The following is a 21,253-nucleotide window of genomic DNA, read 5'->3' on the forward strand; positions in this document are numbered from 1 at the left end:
CGTTGTTCACGAACGTTGTTCACGAACGTAAACAAGCTGAACACATATATGTTCAAGCTTGTTTGTTTAGCTTAACGAGTTGTTCAAGCTTGTTTGTTTAGTTAATCTTGTGCATATTGAACGAACATAAACAAGCTTTTACCAAGCCGAACACCAAGCTTGTTCACGAGCGCTTGATTCATTTACAGCCCTAAAACCATGTCAGTGTAGGATACTTTCATGTTGCCATTGTCATCTTCATCATTTGTCCTAACTACTTAGCAGTTAGCATGGGCAACAGCGAATCATGCTTTGATATGTAATGGCACGGCAGGTAAGCAGTGATGCATGCATAAAATGTCGTTTTTCCTTGAAATCATTTCAGCCTAAAACAAACAGATTCATTAACTCTCTTCTTAGCATTACCACTGCTGCTTCAGAACAACATTGTCCTGCTCACAAGTGCAATGGCCATGGGCAACTCACAGGCGACATTGTTGCTCAGACATCAATCAAGCGGTGCTACTCGTTAGATGACACTGATGCAGTTGAGAGAGATAGATCAAGGTTGGGGCTGGTAAAGAAGTCATTTCAGTAGTTACGTTGTTCCACCATCTTCTTTCCCTTCAATGAAGTAACTCCCATCTACTGGATTCATACCAAGCAGTCTTAACAAGAACGCACACCACCTTGATACGCAGAGAAAGCAAATTAAGGTTTCGGACATGGTCATAGGTAGATCAACCACCATACTCGAATGCTTGTGGAAGCTGAGGCTCATCATCTACCGCCATCGCTGAAGAACCTGATACCTGTTACGTTGTCTGGTTGAAGTTACTCCAGTTCTTGCTGCATTGGGTGGTGCTGTCGTTGATGTGTCACAAAGGGCGAGTACCTCCACTTTGGATGGTTGCAAATCCTTCAAAAGCACAAATCCGGAGGGTGCTAACTTGATGGGAACATATCGGGTTCCCTCAAGGAATCTGACGTGCTTCTCTTGGGCAGGGACGACCCTCGCTGGATTTGTCAAAATCCCATAAGACAGTTCGGGCTCCACTTTCTTTTCCAAAGCAGTATCCAACTGAAAAGGAAAAAAAACAAATTTGGTTAGCTTATACTTGTTCTTCCTCTTGGAAGCATCAGAAACTAGCTTATTTGATTACAAAAGACAGGGAAACTCAAAATATCCCATAAATTGAACTCGTGGTAGACAATTGTTCTGAAAGAGATTCCCAACAAAAGAAGTTAACTGTTGCAGAAAATGAACTGCCTTCTAATTAATGTAGACTATTTTTCGTCATTTGATCTGAGTACGAAAAGCACAAACCTATGGGAATTTATCCAACAAAAAACCAAGAAGCTTTGTATTAAAGTTTAAAAATTGTTAATAAATTTTGAAAGGTTCCAACAGAATTACTTTAACAATTCTTTTAAAAAAGAAATTTAAAAATTATTTTAGAAATTCTTTTAAAAAATTTAAAAATCATTTTAAAAATTCTTTTAAAAACTTTAAAAATCATATTACAAATTATTTCAAAAATATTTTAAAAATTATTTTTAAAACTATTTTAAAAATTCTTTTAGAAATCTTTTAAAAATTCTTTTAAAATTTTTTTTAAATGATTTAAAAATTCTTTTAAAAATTTATTTTAAAAACTTTAAAAAATTATTTTAAAAATTCTTTTAAAAACTTTAAAAATTATTTTAAAAACTTTAAAAAATTATTTGAAAAATTCTTCTAAAAACATTAAAATTACTTTAAAAATACTTTTAAAAACTTTAAAAATTTATTTTAAAATTTATTTTAAAAAATTATATAATTTTTTAAAAAAAAACATTAAAAATTATTTTAAAAACTTTAAAAAAATTATTTGAAAATTATTTTAAAATCATTAAAAATTATTTTAAAAATTCTTTCAAAAACTTTAAAAAAATTTAAAAATTATTTTAAAATTTTTTGAAAAACATTAAAAATTATTTTAAAAATTCTTTTAAAAAAATTTTAAAAATTCTTTGAAAAACATTAAAAATTATTTTAAAAACTTTAAAAAATGATTTTAAAAATTATTTTAAAAACATTAAAAATTATGTTAAAAATTCTTTTAAAAATTTTAAAAAATTATTTTAAAAATTCTTTTAAAAACTTTAACAATTATTTTAAAAATTCTTTTAAAAACTTTAAAAATTATTTTAAAAATTCTTTTAAAAAAACATTAACAATTATGTTAACAATTATTTTTAAAACTTTAAAAAATTATTTTAAAAAATTCTTTTAAAAACTTTAAAAATCTTTTTAAAAAGAAATTATATTAAAAAATTATTTTTAAAATTATTTTAAATTTTCTTTAAAAATCATTTTAAAAATTCTTTAAAAATCATTTTAAAAATCTTTTTTAAAAAAATTCTTTAAAAAAACATTTTAAAAATTCTTTTTAAAATTATTTAAAAAATAATAATGATAATAATAATAATTTAAAAATTAGATATTTTATAAAATAATTAAATCATTCAAAATTTAAACTTTAAACTTAATTAAATAATTAATAAGTAAATAACTAAAACTTAATTGTTTAAATCTAGCCTTATTTGAAAACTAAGGTTGACTTAATTATGAGCTAGATTTAACCTAATTAAAAACATTAATTTGACTCTAAATTTTTTTTAATCAACCTTGACTTTACATTAAAATATTAATGAAAATTTTAACTATTTTAATTAAAACATAATTAAAGATTAACTTAAATTGAACCTTACTTAACTTTGTTTAATAACTTTAATAAATTTAACTTCAAATTACTATTAACCTTAAACTAAGTTAATCCTACTTAAAAGGAAGTATATTATAACGAACACTTTCATTAATCAACTCAATCAATTAATACGAAATTTAATTTATTTTAATTAAATAAGTATTCAATTATTGAATTAAGTAAAAGTTAACCCATAAATTATTGATTAACTACTATTGAATTAATAACAACTTATCTTATTTAATCTTAAACTAAAGTTTAACTTATTACACCTGAATCTAAAGTCAATTATTTTTATAATAATTGATTAATCAAACTTAAATGAACAATTATACCAAGGATATAGAAATAATTATATAGAAAAATATTGCTAAATCCCCTAGAACACTTAGGTATCCAAACCCTAGTATTGACTTCATGGGAAGTATTGACTTCAAGGGGAGTGTTGACATGAGGGGAAGTATTGACATCAGGGGAGTATTGACATCAAGGGAGGTATTCTTGAGAATTATGTAAAAATATTTGAAAAATCTATAAATATGAAAATATTTTGAATAACCTTCTCACACTTTATTTGAAAAATATTTTAGAATTTTTTTTTCATTTTGAAAACTATCTTACAAATTTATTTTATACAAAAAAAAACACTCTATGCTTTTCAAACACTGTTACATATTTTGAAAAATTATTTTATTACTTAGTAAACATTTTTTTAAAAAAAACATAAGTTGACAAGGTCTTCTTAAAAGGTGTTGATGCACAATGATTTTTTTTAAAAAAAAATATTTTGAAAACTCACCTTCAATTTGGACCAACCCCCTGACACATAGGAAGTTTTCCTTGTGGTTAACAAGAAATCCTAAGAATGTGTTAGGTTAGGTTAAGGGGAAGCCCTGATTAAAAGACTAAAAGTAATCTTTAAAAAATTACTATTGAAAATCGTTGAAACAAAGTTTGAAAAATTATTTTCATAATTTTTTACAAAATTATTCTTTGCTTTACAAATTTTTATGAAAACACTTTGAAAAATATTTTGAAAACACACTATCAAAAAGTAACTTAAACTTTCAAAAGTCACTTCTGTCAGTTAGAAAACTCACTTTCAAAAAGTTTTTCGCACATTGTTGGTGCAAAACCTAATAGAAGCTAACCCTTAAGTTCATATCCTTTTGATGTGTGTCAAAGGGGGAGAGTGATATCTTAAGTTAGAAAAATCTTAAGTTAGAAAAATAAGTTAAAACATTCCTAACCTACTCTCAAACTTTTTCGAATTTCTCAAATCTTGAGAATTAACACTTAAAAGACTCAAGCCTAACTTAAGAAAATTGTCAAACATCAAAAAATGGGAGATTGTTGTTGTAATTGACCTCTAGGGTTTCGATGTTTGACAATATGACCAAGGGTTGACCCAAACAAGACCTGATGTTTGGGAGAGAGAAGTCTAGTCAGGACTAGATGACTAGCAAAAGTAAGTCCTAACCAAAGGTTAGGCAAGGTGGAAGTCCCGGTGAGTGAAGCCGGTGTTGGGACCTTTGTGCCCGCTAGAGGGGGTGGGGGTGAATAGCATTTCGTCACACACTTGTACTTGCTTCGTCTTGATATGCAGCGGAAAATAAAATACAAACACACTACAACGCTAACACACGGATTTACTTGGTATCCACCTCAAGATGAGGTGACTAATCCAAGGATCCACACACGATGCTATCTCCACTAATGAAACACTCCTTCTCGGTCGCAGCCGGAGGCGGAGAAACCTCGTACAAACTCACACAACAACACAAACAAAAAAAAATACAAGAAGAGAGTACAAGATACAAATGAAAACACTACTTCTTCTTGCTTACTTGTTGCTTGTTGTTGCCTCTTAAACCTTGAGAGAACACTCCCAAGAGCCTTCAAGAACTGACAGTGAAGATCGGAGAAAGTCGCTGAAGATCGCTAAAAAATCGCAGGAAGAAGATTGCAAAAATCTGGCGAAGAAAACGCTCCGCCCAGGCTTTAAACAGTGCTCCCAATCGATCGAATTCATCCCCAATCGATTGTCATGTCAGCACCGCTCCATCGCAGGCGTCCATCACCTGCATCCTGCGCAACGGTCACTTCCCAATCGATCGACCGATCGATTGGGACTTCCTAAATCGATCGCCCGATCGATTCAGAACCTTTCTATGCTCTCGCATCCGCGTGAGAGATTCTGCTGCCCAATCAATTGACCAATCGATTGGCAGCTCCCAATCGATTGCCCGATCGATTGGGAAAGTCTCTGTGCTCATGATTCATGCTCCTAATCGATCGACCAATCGATTGGGCCATTTCTTCCTTCGCAGCACACTCCAATCGATCGGCTGATCGATTGGACCCTAGTTCAATCGATTGCCCAATCGATTGACCAACCTGGACTTGACTCAATCTCAAGTCCAAAGTCTCCAACCCAACTCCTGGTCAACCGTGACCTGTTGGGTCTCCATGCCTAGCATTTGGCCACACCCGAACAACCTCAAACTAGCCTTCTAGCCTCCTCCATCAGCCTCGCGTCCCTCGGATATCTCCCCATCCTTCATGCCTTGCCTTCAGGAGCTTCCTTCGGTCTCATCCTAGTTGTCGGGTTTTCCTTGCCAAGTTACACTAGGACTTACCTTGCCAAGACCACATGCTTAGACTTACACCCTTTGCCAAGATCACATTTGGACTTTTCAATTGCCTGGCTCCTCACTAGGACTTTTTCCTTTGCCAAGATCACACTTAGACTTTCCAACTACCTAGTTCCTCACCAGGACTTTCTCCTGCCTAGCTCCTCACTAGGACTTTCCCGTTGCCTGGCTCCTCACCAGGACTTTCCCCTGCCTAGCTCCTCACTAGGATTTTCCCCTGCCTAGCTCCTCACTAGGACTTTCCAAATGCCTAACATCCAGTTAGGACTTTCTCAGTCAAGTCTCCTGTCAACCTTGACCTACTTGACTTGTATTCTCATCAACCTGGTCAACCCTTTGACCATCTCCATAACCGGATGATTGCTTCCAGCAATCTCCTTATATTGTCAAACATCAAAACTCAAATCCTGACTCAAGCTTGACTCAACTCAAGCTTAGTCAAACTGGTCAACCTTGACCTAGGGAAATTGCCCCAACAATCTCCCCTTTTTTGATGTTTGACAATACCTCTAAGTTAGGCTAAAACCCATAGCCTCAATCTCTTCTTTATACCAAGGCTAAATCTCATAGCCTTAACCTCTTCTTTATCACAAGGCTAAATCTCATAAGCTTAACCTCTTTTTTATACCAAGGCTAAATCCCATAGCCTTAACCTCTTCTTTATTACAAAGCTAAATCTCATAGCCTTAACCTCTTCTTTATTACAAGGTTAAATCCCATAGCCTTAACCTTTTTATGACAAAGCATGAATGATGGTTTCCTTCATTCTCTCCCTTTCCTAGAAGGCAAACTCCCTCTTCTTGGGATGAAGGCCTAACTTAACCTTCCATTCTCCCCCTTTGTCACACATTAAAAATTGAAAACAAACTCTTCTCCATAAGAGTTAACTCTACATTGTTTACAACATCATATGTTGTTAACAACCCCACAATGAAGATCTCATATTCTTCATTGCCGCCTAAGCTCCCCCTTGAGCTCTACTTCACTTCACAATGTTCATCCTAGAGCATACATCAACTTCCCAATGAAACTCCCATTCATGTTATTCAATGCTCCCCCTTGAGCAGTAATCTTCTTCTCAATGCTCATCCAAGATAATTTTTCACTTTACCAAAGAAGGTTTGATCCCCTTCATTAATCTAATGCTCCCCCTTAAGCAATAACCTACTCCACAATGCTCATCCGAGAGCATTTATCATCCTAGCAATGAAGATAACCAATCTTCCATTATTCCCCAATACTCGACCCCGAGTATTATCCATCATGAAGGTTTAACCCCCTTCCAAAGTCCTTGAAAGTAAATTTTCATGAATTCAAGGAGTAACTCCCCCTAAAAATATGGTCAAACTTCTGTCATTGCCCCAACAATAACTTGGAGTTTCTAAACAGTTAGGAAAATCAAAACTTGAAGTTTTGAGGTTCAAAATTCAATAATGAAACTAAACTCCAACCTAAACTTCACCTAAGTCTACCTTAACCAATACATACTTGCTTTCATCATGAAAACTCCCCCTAAATATATACACGTGTATTCTAAAGGATTAGGAATGGTTAATGACCCTTGAAAACCAAAACTTGAAGTTTTGGTTCCAAAATTCAAAATTGAAACTAAACCCCATTCGAAACTTCACTTTGATTTATCTTAACCAATCCATACTTGTTTTCATCAAGAAAACTCCCCCTAAATGTATACAAATGTATTCCAAGGGATTTGGAATGATTATTGGAACTTGAAGTGGCTTATTGTGCTGAAATCAGGTTTTTCCAGCCATAATCAGACTTCCCAATCGATTGAAGTTGGGACTCAATCGATTTAAGCTACTTCAATCGATCCATTGATCGATTCCGCAAGCTTCTGCTTGCAGAAATTCCCTCTGAATCGATTGACTGATCGATCCATCCTGGGTCAATCGATCGGCTGATCGATCGAAACTCATCCAATCAATCGACTGATCGATTGAGTTTCTGATTTCTCTGAAATTCAATTTCAACAGACTTCAGAAACTCTCCAAAAATTCTACAAATCTCTAAAAATCATGAAAACTCATGTAGACATTATTTAGGGTATATTCTATCAAGGAAAAATAGTTTTCTATGAAAATACTTCCTATTTTCAAAGATTGACACAAACTTAAGACCTTGTAAAAACTTTAGTGTTTTCTTTCAAGTTTGTGTCTAACTATTCAATGATGATTACTATCAAAAGATAGTCTTTACCAAAGTTTTCCAAAAGCCTTTTAAAATCATTTTCAAAACCAATATCCAACCATGTTCCTTGGGCTCAATGCACATGACTTGTACATTAGTTTTCCCAATGATTGGAAAACACATAACTATGTGTTTTGATGAACCTAAAACTCAACAAGATGCACTAAATCAATATCTTGAGTTTTGTTCACCATCCTAACATCTCACTTGTATCTAATGTGTACTAAAACACATATAAGTCACCTTATGATTCTTTGTGAGATGTATATTTAGTTTTGTCATAAACTAAGGGATCATGTATAACTATCTAGGCATTATGATGGTTATGAACATCCGTCAAGGATGTTACTTGTTAGTGAATGTCATTGGTCCTTAATTGTAAGGAATTAAACATGATGCATGATATGTTATGACATACATCAAAAATAAATACTTTTAAAAAGAAAATTTCCTATAACTACATGATGTATGTATGACATGATATGATATTTTTTGTATTTTTCATAATAATCATGAATGCAAAAATAAATATGATGTCATGACATATGATGGGCAAACAAAGCATGAAAAATTAGCATAAATAAAATACCTAGATTATCTATCTAAGTATCCTTAAACCTTAGCTAATCTTAAAATTAAATCCTAGATTGCCCAATTTCATCAAGAAAGTGTCAAACCCCAACTTGACATTTCTTTAATCTCTTGATTTATTTATGTCAATTAAAATTAAGCACATTCCTCAAATTTTGGCATATTTATCCTTCCAAAGGAGTAATCATCCTATATTTTAAGCCCGAATTTGCCCTTGACTCCCTTAGAATATACCAAAATCTCAACTTGGTAGTTCATATGATTCTCCAAATTGTGCCAATTTAACCTAATTTCAAATCCTCAAAACTTGACACCTTTTTGCTCTTCAAGGCTTAATCACATTTGATTAAAGCATGGGTTTTCTCTTAATTCCTTAAAAAAGTATCAAAATTCTAACTTGATTTTTCTTTTACTTTTCGTAAGTGTACCAATTTAGATTAAGTTCAACTCTTCAAATTTTGGCACATATATTACTTTTTCAAAGAGTAACCCAATAATCCTTTTCATTTTCAAAAGTTAACAATAACATTGAAAATGCTCTCAAGTGTCAACTTTACCAAGGTTGGGTTAACTATCTTTCCAATTGGAGTTGACACTCTCTAGACCCATCTAGGGTGTAGAGAATATGCTCCTAGGAACCCAAAACCTATTGGTGCTCCTTGGATGCTTTAGGTACTCACTAGGGATAACTTCCCTAGTCACCTTCCTAAGGTCCTTTCTAGGCTTCTTAGAAGCCTTGGTCACTTAACTTCTACTAGGTCAACTCTAGGGATTGCTTCTCTTGTGACCTTCTTTGTGACTTTATTTGGCCTTTTTGGAGCCTTAGTCACCTTTACTAGATCAACTTTAGGGTTGACCTCCCTTGTGACCTTCTTTGTGACTTTGTTAGACTTCTTAAAAGTCTTAGTTCATTGGTCTTGCCAAAAGAACCTTTAGGGATTCCTTCCCTAGTATCCTTGACTTGACCTTTACACCTAGGGTTGGTTCCATAGCTATATGGAACCCTATGAAAAGAAGTCACATCCTTCTTGACTTTAGGTTTGTATCCCAAACCTCTATAGCCATTGGATGGCTCTTGTCTAGCTTTTCCTAGGTTATGCTCATTTTGACCCCTAAGCATGTTTTCCATTCTTGCTAAGGTCCTTTCTAAATTATCAAGTCTTGTCCTCAAGACTTGATTTTCACTCCATAAATTCCTAGATTTTGGTTTTTCATTGAATCCTTGAGCATTTCTATTTTTAGGCATATATCTATAATCCTTAGAATTATTGCCTAAGTAGCTATCTACCTTCTTAAACTTAGGTATGGTAGATCTAGCATGAGGAGGGATATATTTATCCTTAGTGCCATCAGGCTTCCTACTTTCATGATAATTAGCATTAAGATGATAAGAATTATTTCTAGCATGCATTTTATCATGACTAAGAGGAATTGCACTATTTAAGTTTACCTTGGGTTTTCTCTTAAAAGCTCCCCCTTGATTTGTGCTTCCTCCTTTAGGACATTGACTTTGGTAATGTCCTCTTTGTTTGCATGAGAAGCACACAATGTGCTCCTTACTTCTGTGTTCCCTGGGACCAACCACTTTAGGCTTCTCCTTAGCCTTGGTTACCACTTGGCCCTTCTTCTTGATCAATTTTGGACACTCTCTCTTATAGTGTCCATGTTCCCTACACTTAAAGCAAATGATATGATTTTTATTATTTACAATTGAAGTTTCTATACCTTTGCTTATAGGGATGATGCTTAATTCTCCATTTGATGTAGCTTGAATTGTGGAGGTTGCATCATCTTCTTCTTCTCCTCCTTTTGAGGATGTGGATGCTTCCACCTCTTCCTCTCTTGAAGATGTGGATGATCTTTCCTCATCTTCTTTCTCCGCTTCTTCCTTCTTCTCCTCGAATGTTGACCTTATGTCAACATCAGATTGGTCCTTCTCTTCTTGGACCAATGAGCTCTTCTCTTTAGGCTCATCCACTCCTTGAAATTGAGTGAGGTTCTCATGATAGACAATGACCTTTTTCCAAAGATCACTTGCACACATGCATTTACCTACACTAAAAATTATGTTAGAGGGTAATAGATTTAACAAAATTTTTGTTACCTCCTTATCTGTCTCCGCATGCTCCCGTTGATAACCTAATTTAAGTATTAAGTTTAACTTAATTTAACTAGTTTAATTTAGTTTAGTAAATTTTGAATTTAATTTAAACAGTATTCATTTAATTTAATTTTTAGTTGAGTTGATTTTAAATTTGATTTTTAATTAGAGTTTTAGTTTTGATTAACTTAGTTAAAAATAATTTTTAAAATAGTTTTAAAGTTAACTAAAGAAAATTTTTAAAATACTTTTTAAGTTAAGTCTTAACATAATTTTTAAGTTAAAAAGATTTAAAATAATTTTAAGTTTTAAAAAATTAAAAATAAATTTAAGTTAAATTTTTAAAAAAATTAAGATACTTTTTAAGTTTAAAATAAATTTTTAAGTTAAATTAATTTCTAAAATAATTTTTTAAGTTAAATTAATTTCTAAAATAATTTATAAGTAAAATTAATTTTTAAAATAATTTTTAAGTTAAATTAATTTTTAAAATACGTTTTAAGTTAAAATAATTTTTAAAATAAGTTTTAAGTTAAATTAATTTTTAAGTTAAATTATTTTTTTTTAAATAATTTTTAAGTTAAATTAATTTTTTAAAATAATTTTTAAGTTAAAATAATTTTTTAAGTTAAATTTTTTTTTAAATAAGTTTTAAGTTAAATTAATTTTTTAAAATAATTTTTAAGTTAATTAATTTTTAAAATAATTTTTAAGTTAAAATAATTTTTTAAGTTAAATTAATTTTTTAAATAAGTTTTAAGTTAAAATAAATTTTTAAAAAATTTTAAAAAATATAAAATAATTTTTAAAAAATTTAAAAATAATTTTTAAAGAATTTTTGAAATAATTTCTAAAGAATTTTTGAAATAATTTTTAAAAGAAATTTAAAAGAATTTTTAAAGAATTTTTGAAATAATTTTTAAAGAGTTTTTGAAATAATTTTTAAAAAAATTTTGAAATAATTTTTTAAAGAATTTTAAAATAATTTTTAAAATAATTTTTAAAGAATATTTAAACTAATTTTTAAAGAGTTTTAAAATAATTTTTAAAGAATTTTTGAAATAATTTTTAAAGAATTTTAAAATAATTTTTAAAGAGTTTTAAAATAATTTTTAATTAATTTTTGAAATAATTTTTAAAGAATTTTTCAAATAATTTTTAAAGAATTTTTCAAATAATATTTAAATAATTTTTAAAAGAATTTTTAAAGAATTTTAAAATAATTTTTAAAGAGCTTTAAAATAATTTTTAAAGAATTTTTGAATTAATTTTTAAAGAATTTTAAAATAATTTTTAAAGAATTTTTGAAATAATTTTTAAAGTTTTTAAAAGAGCTTTTTTTAAAAAGTTTTTTAAATAATTTTTATAGTTTTTAAAATAATTTTTAAAGATTTTAAAAGAATTTTTTAAATAATTTTAAAAAGAATTTTTAAAGTTTTTAAAAGAATTTTTAAAGCTTTTTTTTAAAAGAATTTTTAAAGTTTTTAAAATAATTTTTAAAGTTTTTAAATAATTTTAAAAGAATTTTTAAAATTTTTAAAATAATTTTTAAAGTTTTTAATTGAATTTTTAAAATAGTTTTTAAAGTTTTTAAAAGAATTTTTTAAATAATTTTTACAGTTTTTAATTTTTTTAATATTTAATTTAATTTAATTTTAATTGAATTATAATTTTAATTGAGTCTTTAGTCATCTCACCGGATCTACGTTTTCATTCAGGGAATCCTATAATTTTGTGAAATGAATTAGGTTCAATTTTAGAGTTTGGTTTAACTTTGTGTTAGATTGAGGTTTAGCTTTGGGTCCAACAAATAAGCATTCTCTGGATAAACTTCTGGGCTATGGTGAGTCACTTGGACATCATTAGAGTAACAATGCCTTCGAGGTTTTCCAAATAGTCTTATCCACTAGACTTAGTACAAAACCTTGGTCTAACCGTTTGGTTCCATAAAGGGTAGCTTCGGTCAGTTCTACTTAGCCAAATGCACCAGGTCGAAGCCATATCTTCCTAGACATGCATAGACTAAGCTTCCCTAACGTACTATCATCCAAAACTTTACCAGTATCATAGGTCAAGTTAAACTTGAACCCTTTCTACTTAGTCCTAATTACCTTGCCGGGTATATTAGTTTCGGTTACCCTGCAGGGTAGGTCAGTTTTGGAGGTGTCAGCTATTCTGGAGCCTCCCCCTGAATTATTGGCCTTTATTTAATTTTTGGTTCTTGGTTTATGTCTGTTCTTTTAATAATTATAGTTTACTTGATGATATTCTAGGTCTTGGCGTGGCTTAAAATATTTAGATTTTGAATTTGTTGGTCTAGGTTTGTATTTTATTTTTTGATTTAATCTATTTGATTTTATATAATATATTTTTTCTTTGGGTATGTAGTATTGGTTAAGTCCTACTTGCGTGGTTAAGCACGCTTTCGGAACCCAAGCTTTACTTGATTGTTTGTGTTGGGTTATTAACGATTTAAATGTTTTGTTCGAACTTGACTTATATCCAAGTCCGATTTTGTTGTAACTTACTTTTTGATTATTTAATATTAGATCTAAATTCTTAGATCTAGTTCTAAATTTTCTTAACATTTCTTTTAATTTATTAATTTCTAGTTTTAGTAATAAATTTTCCTCCTCAAGTGTTTGTGTCTTGAGTTGGATTTGGATTTTTGATTTGTTCCTTGAGATTTTGATTTTCCTCAAAGAGCAATTTATTTCCTTTTTCTATTTTAACTAATTTACTATTCAAGCATGAAATAATTTTTTTAAAAAAAATATTTAAAATAAAATTTACCTCGTCGGAACCTTCGTAAACAAGTACGGACTCGTGGCTCGATTCGGGTTCGGACCCGTCTTCCGATTCTTCGTATGATTCTTCTTCGAGGGTCATCAGCGTGAGGTGGCTCTGGTGCTTCTGATCTTCGGCCTCCGATTCGTCCGAGGAGGAGTCGTCCCAAGTCACTTTGAGAGCCTTCTTCTTCGATGTCTTTGTCTTGTCGCTCTTCAGTTTCGGACACTCGTTCTTGTTATGCCCCTTCTTGTTGCATTTGAAGCACGTTACGTTCTTTGGTTCGGGGGAGTTGATCTTCTGCAAATCCTTCTTGCTGAAGCTATTCTTTCTCCTGGTGAATATCTTCCTTACTAGGTTCACCAGGTACTCTTCATCTTCAGTCTCCTGATCAGACTCTTCTTCGGGTTCAGGCTTGTTTTTAGATCTCTCCTTTGAAGAACCTGTAAACAAGGCTACACCTTTTTCGGTCCTGGCGTTAGTTTTCTCATGCAATTCTAATTCACAAAAAAATTCGTCTAGTTTTAATTTTGATAAATTTTTAAAGATTTTGTAGGCATCCACGATAAATGACCACAAATTATTACGTGGAAACGCGTTCAAGGCATACCTTATTAAGTCTCGGTTCTCCATATGATGCCCGATTGCGTGGAGTCTGTTGAGGATGTCCTTGATCCTCGCGTGTAGCTAACTTGCCGATTCTCCTTTCTGCGCTTTAATGTTAAATAACTTATTTAATAACAAGTCGTGTTTCGTTACTGTTGGATCGTAGAGTTTCGCTAGAGGGGGTGAATAGCGATTTAAAAAGGTTGAGAGTACGCAGCGGAAAAAGACGAAATCAAAACAATGCTAACACAAGAACCTTTTTACTTGGTTCGGAGCCTTTGGCGACTCCTACTCCATGGCCTGCACACAAGGGTGCTTTCGATAGGCAATTCACTAGCAATTCAGAAATTATTACAAACTAAGTACAGGAATGCCAATGAAAAAATAAAATAATACCGACAAAGGAAGAAACTAAAAGAGCGGCGCGTTGTCGGAGCTTCGCAACGTCGCAGGAGCACAGGAGAGCAGATTCTAAGTTGTTATTCTGACTCTAGCCTTGACCCTCCTTATATATGAGGTTCGAGGCGCCTGAAACCTTCAGGGTGCCCTGGTTGTGGCGTAGCCAAGCCAACCAGCGAACTCCACGTGACACAGCGACGTTGGGGATAAAATTTGCCTTCGGGCGCCCGGACACCTCCCGGGCGCCCGGACACCTCCCGGGCACCCGGACCCTGTTTTCCAGCGGTTTCCTACCTATAAGAAAACGCTAGTCTGAGCCAAATATATATCCTGTAAAATAGAGTGTTAGCACAGTTTATCATTAAATAAAATATTAATTAGATTCCGTCTCTCCGAGACCTAAATCTAGTGATGATCTCAACTTAGAGTTCCGAAATGGTTCTAAGTCGAATCGGAGCCTAAGTTCCCTTCTCGGGAATGCGTCCTCACAGTCACTCCCCTCCAGTGACTTACCTTTACTTACCTACCAGACGTCCGATCATCCCTTCGACCTGTCTAGGCTTCGTGCCAACTATCCAGTCAGCCCGTCGGCTTAGCTGGACTTCGTGCCAACTATCCAGTCAGCCCGTCGGCTTAGCTGGACTTCGTGCCAAACGTCAGTTGATGACAAAAATCCAGGATTCATAAACTCTAGTATTTAACCTGGAGATCTAGAGTTCGAATCCTGAGGAAGGCAAAAATCCACTGGCCAGGGGTGGGAAGTCCTTGTGAGTAACGACACGACCGAAGGGTCGTCGGTTGACAACATAAGGGGTCGCCAGTTGGGCCGCCATTGTGGCTGCCCAAGGGACCAAGGTTGGGCCGCCAGTTGGGCCGCTAGTGTGGCCGCCCAAGGGGTCGAGGGGCCGGGTCGTTACAGTCCTATCCACTGAACTTAATACAAAACCTTGGTCTAACTGGTTAGGATCCATAGAGGGTAGCTTCGGTCAGTTCCACTTAGCCAAATGCACCAAGTCGAAGACATATCTTCCTAGATATGCATAGACTGAGTTTCCCTAACGTACTATCATCCAAAATTTCACCAGTACTATGGGTCAAGTTAAATTTGATCCCTTTCTAATTAATCCTTATTACCCTGCTGGGTAGGTTGATTTGGGTTACCCTTGTCGGGTAGATTAGTTTTGGAGGTGTCAGCTATTCTGGAGTCTCCCCCTGAATCATTGGCCTTTAATTTCTGGTTCTTGGTTTATGTCTGTTCTTTTTGTAGTTGTAATTTACTTGATGATATTCTAAGTCTTGGTGTGGCTTAAAATATTTAGATTTTGAATTTGTTGGTCTAGGTTTGAATTTTAATTTTTGATTTGGTTTATTTGGTTTTATGTAATGTATTTTTTCTTTGGGTATGTAGTATTGGTTAAGTCCTACTTGTATGGTTAAACACGCTTTCGGAACCCAAGCTTTACTTGTTGGTTTATGTTGGGTTATTAATGATTTAAATGTTTTATTTGAACTTGACTTATAGCCAAGTTCGGTTTTGTTGTAAATTGATTTTTGATTATTTACGATTAAATCTAAATTTTTAGATCTTGTTGTAAATTTTTCTAAAATTTCTTTTAATTTATTAATTTCTAGTTTTAGTGATAAATTCTCCTCCCCAAGTGTTAAATCTCGAGTTTGATTATTTTTTGTAATTTGTTCCTTAAGGTTTTGGTTTTCCTCAAGGAGTAATTTGTTTTCATCTTCTAATTTAACTAATTTCCTATTTAAACAAGAAATAATTTTAAAGAACTTTCTATTTAAATTTAGGTATACCTCTTCGGGACCTTCAGAAACAAGTACGGACGCGTGGCTCGATTCGGGTTCGAACCCGTCTTCTGATTCGTCTTCCGACTCTACTTCGCGGGCCATCAGCACAAGGTGACTCTGGTGCTTCTGATCTTCGACCTCTGATTCGTCCGAGGAAGAGTCATCCCACGTCGCTTTGAGGGCATTCTTTTTGGTTGTCTTCGGTTTGTCGATCTTCAATCTCGGGCACTCGTTCTTCTTTTCTTTGGAGGAACATGCAAACAACACAATACCTTTCTCGGTCATGCCGTTAGTTTGCTCGTGTAATTCTAATTCGCAAAACAATTCGTCTAATTTTAATTTAGATAGATTTTTTGAAATTTTATAGGCATCCACGATAGATGCCCACAAATTATTGGGTGGAAATACGTTTAACGCGTACCTTATCAAATCTCTGTTTTCCATCTGGTGGCCTATCACGTGGAGCCCGTTGAGGATGTCCTTGATCCTTGCGTGAAGCTGATTCGCCGTTTCTCCTTCCTGCATTTTTATATTAAATATTCTATTTAATAACAAATCGCGTTTTGTTACCTTAGTGTCGTTGGTTCCTTCGTGCAGCTCGATCAACTTGTCCCAAAGTTCTTTCGCGTTCTGGTGCGGTCTTACCCGGTTCAGCTCTTCCCTTGTCAGTCTGCATTGTAGCGTATTGATTGCCTTGTTCTCCGTCGATGCTTTCTTCTTTATGTCAGAAGTCCATTGTTCCAGATCAAGTAGATTTCCGGAGTTGTCAACTGGTGCTCTGTAGGCTTTTGTGATGATGAGCCATTAGTCAAAGTCCGTCTTCAAGTAGCCTTCCATCATTTTCTTCCAGTACGGAAAATTGTCCCCGTTGAATAGGGGAGGACGTACCGTGCTGAAGCCTTCAATCTGAGACATGCTGACCCTGCACAAAATAAAGCAACGACACACAAAGTCCCAAGACTTGGTCTTGGATTAGTAGTGCGGGAAGAATTAAGAATAATAAAAAGAGCTAAATTGGTGTTGCACCCATTTAGATTTAATTGTAACGGAAAAAATTTCCAAAAAGGTAATAATACCAGTTTGGAATTATGCGAAAAATTGAAAGTCGAAAATGAATAAAAGGAAAGTTTCACCCCCTTGTCTGATTGGTAGTTGCACCAAATCAGAGCGATACCGGCTCTGATACCACTTGTTGAATCCTAGAGTTTCACTAGGGGGGTGAATAGTGATTTAAAAAAGTCGAGAGTACGCCGCAGAAAAAGATGAAATCAAAACAATGCTAACACAAAAACCTTTTACTTGGTTCGGAGCCTTTGCGACTCTTACTCTAAGGCTCGCACACAAGGGTGCTTTCGATAGGCAATTCACTAGCAATTCGGAAATTATTACAAACTAAGTATAGGAATGCCAATGAAAAAATAACATAATACCGACAAAGGAAGAAACTAAAAGAGCAGCGCGTTGTCAGAGCTTCGCAGCGTCGCAGGAGCACAGGAGAGCGGATTCTGAGTTGTTGTTCTGACTCCAGTCTTGACCCTCCTTATATATGAGGTTCGGGGTGCCTTGGTTGTGATGTAGCCGAGCCAATCAGCGAACTCCACGTGGCACAGTGACGTTGGGGATAAAATTTGCCTCCGGACGCCCGGGTACCTCCCGGGCACCCGGACCCTATTTTCCAGCGGTTTCCTACCTGCAAGAAAACGTTAGTCTGAGGCAAATATATATCCTGCAAAATAGAGTGTTAGCATAGTTTATCATTAAATAAAATATTAATTAGATTCCGTCTCTCCGAGACCGAAATCTAGTCATGATCTCGACTTAGAGTTCCGAAATGGTTCTAAGTCGGATCGGCGCCTAAGTTCCCTTCTCGGGAATGCATCCTCACAGTCACTCCCCTCCAGTGACTTACCTTTACTTACCTGCCAGACATCCGGTCAGCCCTTCGATCTGTCTAGGCTTCGTGCCAGCTATCCGGTCAGTCCGTCGACCTAGCTGGACTTCGTGCCAAACGTCTGGTCAGCCCGTCGACCCGTTTGGACTTCGTGCCAGCTATTTGGTCGGCCCGTCGACCTAGCTGGGCTTCGTGCTAGACATCAGGTCAACCTGTCGATCTGTCTGAGCTTCTCATGCACACTCAGTCAGAGTGTTAGATCAACAACAAGACTAACTTAATCTATTTTGTCATTCATCAAAACCTGGGTTAGACCGTTAGTGCTAACCGCACCAACAGTTACCTTTGCGTCGCTTGTTCCTTCGAGTAGCTCGATCAATTTGTCCCAAAGTTCTTTCGCATTCTGGTGCGGTCCTACCCAGTTCAATTCTTCCTTCGTCAGTCCGCACTGGAGCGTGTTGAGTGCTTTGAATTCCGTTGAAGATTTCTTCTTCATATCCGGAGTCCACTGTTCTGGGTCCAGTGGGATTCCGGAGTTGTCGATCGACGTCTTGTAGCCTCTTGTGACACTGAACCATTGGTCGAAGTCCGTCTTCAGGTAGACTTCCATCCGCTTCTTCCAGTACGGAAAGTCATCCCCATTGAACAGGGGAGGGCGTACTGTGCTGAAGCCTTCAAGTTGAGCATCCTGCACACAAGTAAAGAAAAAAATAAACATAGTCTCAAGACTAGGTCTTGGATTAGTAATGCAGGATTAAAATAGAAATAAACTGAAAAACTGATTTGGTGTTGCACCAAATCAAATTAATAGCAATGAAAAGAGTTCCCAAAAAGGTGATAATACCAGTTTGGGATAAAGACGAAAAACTGAAAACTAAAAAAAAAAAATTACACCCCCTGTCTGATTCGTGGTTGCACCAAATCAGAGCGGTACCTACTCTGATACCACTTGTTGGATCATAGCGTTCGATGGGGGGGAGGGGGTGAATATCGATTAAAAATTTTCGAGGGAGTATGCAGCGGAAAAGTTGAAAGCCAAAACAATGCTAACACAAGAACCTTTTACTTGGTTCGGAACTTTTGGCGACTTCTACTCCTAGGCTCGCACGCGATGGTGCTTTCAATGGGCAATCACTAATAATTCGACAGAATATTACAAGTTAAGTATAGGAATTAACTAGTAAACGAAAAAGCTGACAATTATGAAAAATAAGACAGAAAGAAAAACTTGTTGGTGAGCTTTAGCAGTGTCGCAGGAGCACAGAAGATTTGATCGTGAGTTGTTGTTGGAGCTTCAGCCTTAACCCTCCTTATATAGGAGGTTCAGGGTGCCTGGAATCTTCAGGGCGCCCTGAACATGACGTAGCTGAGCCAACTAGGGCGCTCCATGTGGCAAGATGACGCTGAGGATAAGTTTTCACCTCCGGGGTGCCCGGGTCCCTCCCGGGCGCCCGGACCCCAATTTTCCAGCAGCTTCCTTCCTGCAAGAAAATGTTAGTCCAGAGGTAAATATATAATACATATATCCTGCAAAACAAAATGTTAGCACAGTTCAAGTTTAACAAGTAGAGTATTAATTAGATTCCGTCTCTCCGAGACCAGAATCTAGTCAAGATCTCGACTTAAAGTTTCGAAATGATTCTAAGTCGGATCGGCGCCTAAGTTCCCTTCCCGGGAACGCGTCCTCACAGTCACTCCCCTCTAGCGACTTACCTTCACTTACCTGTCAGACGTCCGGTCAGCCCTTCGACCCGTCTGGGCTTCGTGTCACCTATCCGGTCAGCCCGTCAACCTAGCTGGACTTCGTGCCAAACGTCCGGTCAGCCCGTCGACCCGTTTGGACTTCGTGCCAGCTATCCGGTCGGCCCGTCGACCTAGCTAGACTTCTCCTGCACACTCGATCAAAGTGTTAGATAACAACGAAACTAACTTAACCTATTTTGTCATTCATCAAAACTTGAGTTAGACCGTTAGTGCTAACCGCACCAACACTGACAACGCTCTGCTTTTTCATTCTTCTTTTTCTTGTCAGTACTATTTTTTTTATTAGCGTTCATGTACTTTAATTTGTAAATATTTTCAAATTGTTAGTGAATTGTCCATCGAAAGCACCCTTGCGTGCGGGCCTTGGAGTAGGAGCCGACACAGGCTCCGAACCAAGTAAATTTACTTGTGTCATTTCTTTTTGCTTTTCTCTTTCCGTTGCGTACTCTCGATAATTTCTTTTAATCGATATTCACCCCCTCCCCCCCTCTATCGAACACTTACGATCCAACAATTCCACAGAGTGTCATTTTTATTTTTATTTTCTATACAAAATGAAAAACCATATAAAATTGCAACAGATTCAATACTAAGCACAAATATAACATCATATTCAACCTAGATATTCCATTGACCAAAGTCCTTTCCCAAGCAACCCAACTCACTGGTTGTCTTTCCTGAGCACCAGATCTCACTTCCCAAGTCGCCAGAGTCCTATCCTGAGCACCCTAACTTACTAGTCTTCCTGAGCACCCTAACTCAGCCTTCATCTCAGACCATTCGATCTCTACTCCTGATCACTCGGCCTTCATCATCATGCCCATTTAGACTCAAGAAGCATATTGTCGACAACTGACTACTAGCCTCAACCTCTGGTAAATTGCGCACACCTAGCTAATGACCTGACAATGTTAGTGATACAGTCCAACGATTGTCACCTTCGATGCCCTAATCACCCCTTAGGCAAAAAGCTGATGGGCTACATGGAGATTCTCATCCGAAGTGCTATATAAAATGAACAGAGGTAAGTGGAAGGAGGATGAGTTTTCTTCTCGTGTGCATAAGTGACTCTTCTCCATTAAATCCTAATTCTCTAGCACTTTCATTCTATCTTCTTCTTTCTTTCTCTCGTGTCCAGGAGTTCTATTCTTGAATCCAAAACTAACTTGAGCGTCGGAGTGACCGCGCTGATAAGGCTGACCAACCCTAATGTTCCTTATTTCACAGGCCACTAGCATCACAAGAGGTTTTTAGAGAGCTCGACCAAATGAAAATGACCCCTTCAAGTATATATAGTCGTATGTATATTTTGATTATATATATATATATATATATATATATATATATACTGTTACGCAGGGTTGTGCACGCCTAAATAAATAGTCGTTGTCGGTATTTATTTATGGAATACTATATTCTATCAATAAATACAGATGGAATTTTATATTTTCGTGGGTGTTTACCGACGGAATACTCTATTCCGTTGGTAAACACGAACGTCGTATTGTTGCTGGTTTTGATATTTACCGATGGAAATGTTATTTTTGTTGATATTCCGTCGGTAATTATATATATATATATATATATATATATATATATATATATATATATATATATATATATATATATATATATATATATATATATAAAAGAAAAATTTTATATTCAAAATATCCTATTTACAATTTCCATATCTATATAAAATCATCACGATGGC

At 35.0% G+C, this 21,253-nt stretch overlaps 1 protein-coding gene across 1 annotated transcript in view; it reads right to left on the bottom strand.

The window, feature by feature from the left end:
• Window positions 1-719: 719 nt before the first annotated feature.
• The window catches only part of LOC122044050 (glycine-rich cell wall structural protein 1.8-like), a 65,361-nt gene continuing 44,827 nt past the window's right edge, over window positions 720-21,253 (bottom strand). The window contains exons 2-3 of the mRNA XM_042604595.1: window positions 875-1,060; window positions 720-791 (exon numbers count right to left, since the gene is read on the bottom strand). Of these exons, the coding sequence (XP_042460529.1) occupies window positions 720-791; window positions 875-1,060 (258 nt within the window). The remainder of the gene's footprint in view (window positions 792-874; window positions 1,061-21,253) is intronic.

The sequence above is a fragment of the Zingiber officinale genome, chromosome 2A, assembly GCF_018446385.1.
Source record: "Zingiber officinale cultivar Zhangliang chromosome 2A, Zo_v1.1, whole genome shotgun sequence".
NCBI classification, from domain to species: Eukaryota; Viridiplantae; Streptophyta; class Magnoliopsida; order Zingiberales; family Zingiberaceae; genus Zingiber; species Zingiber officinale.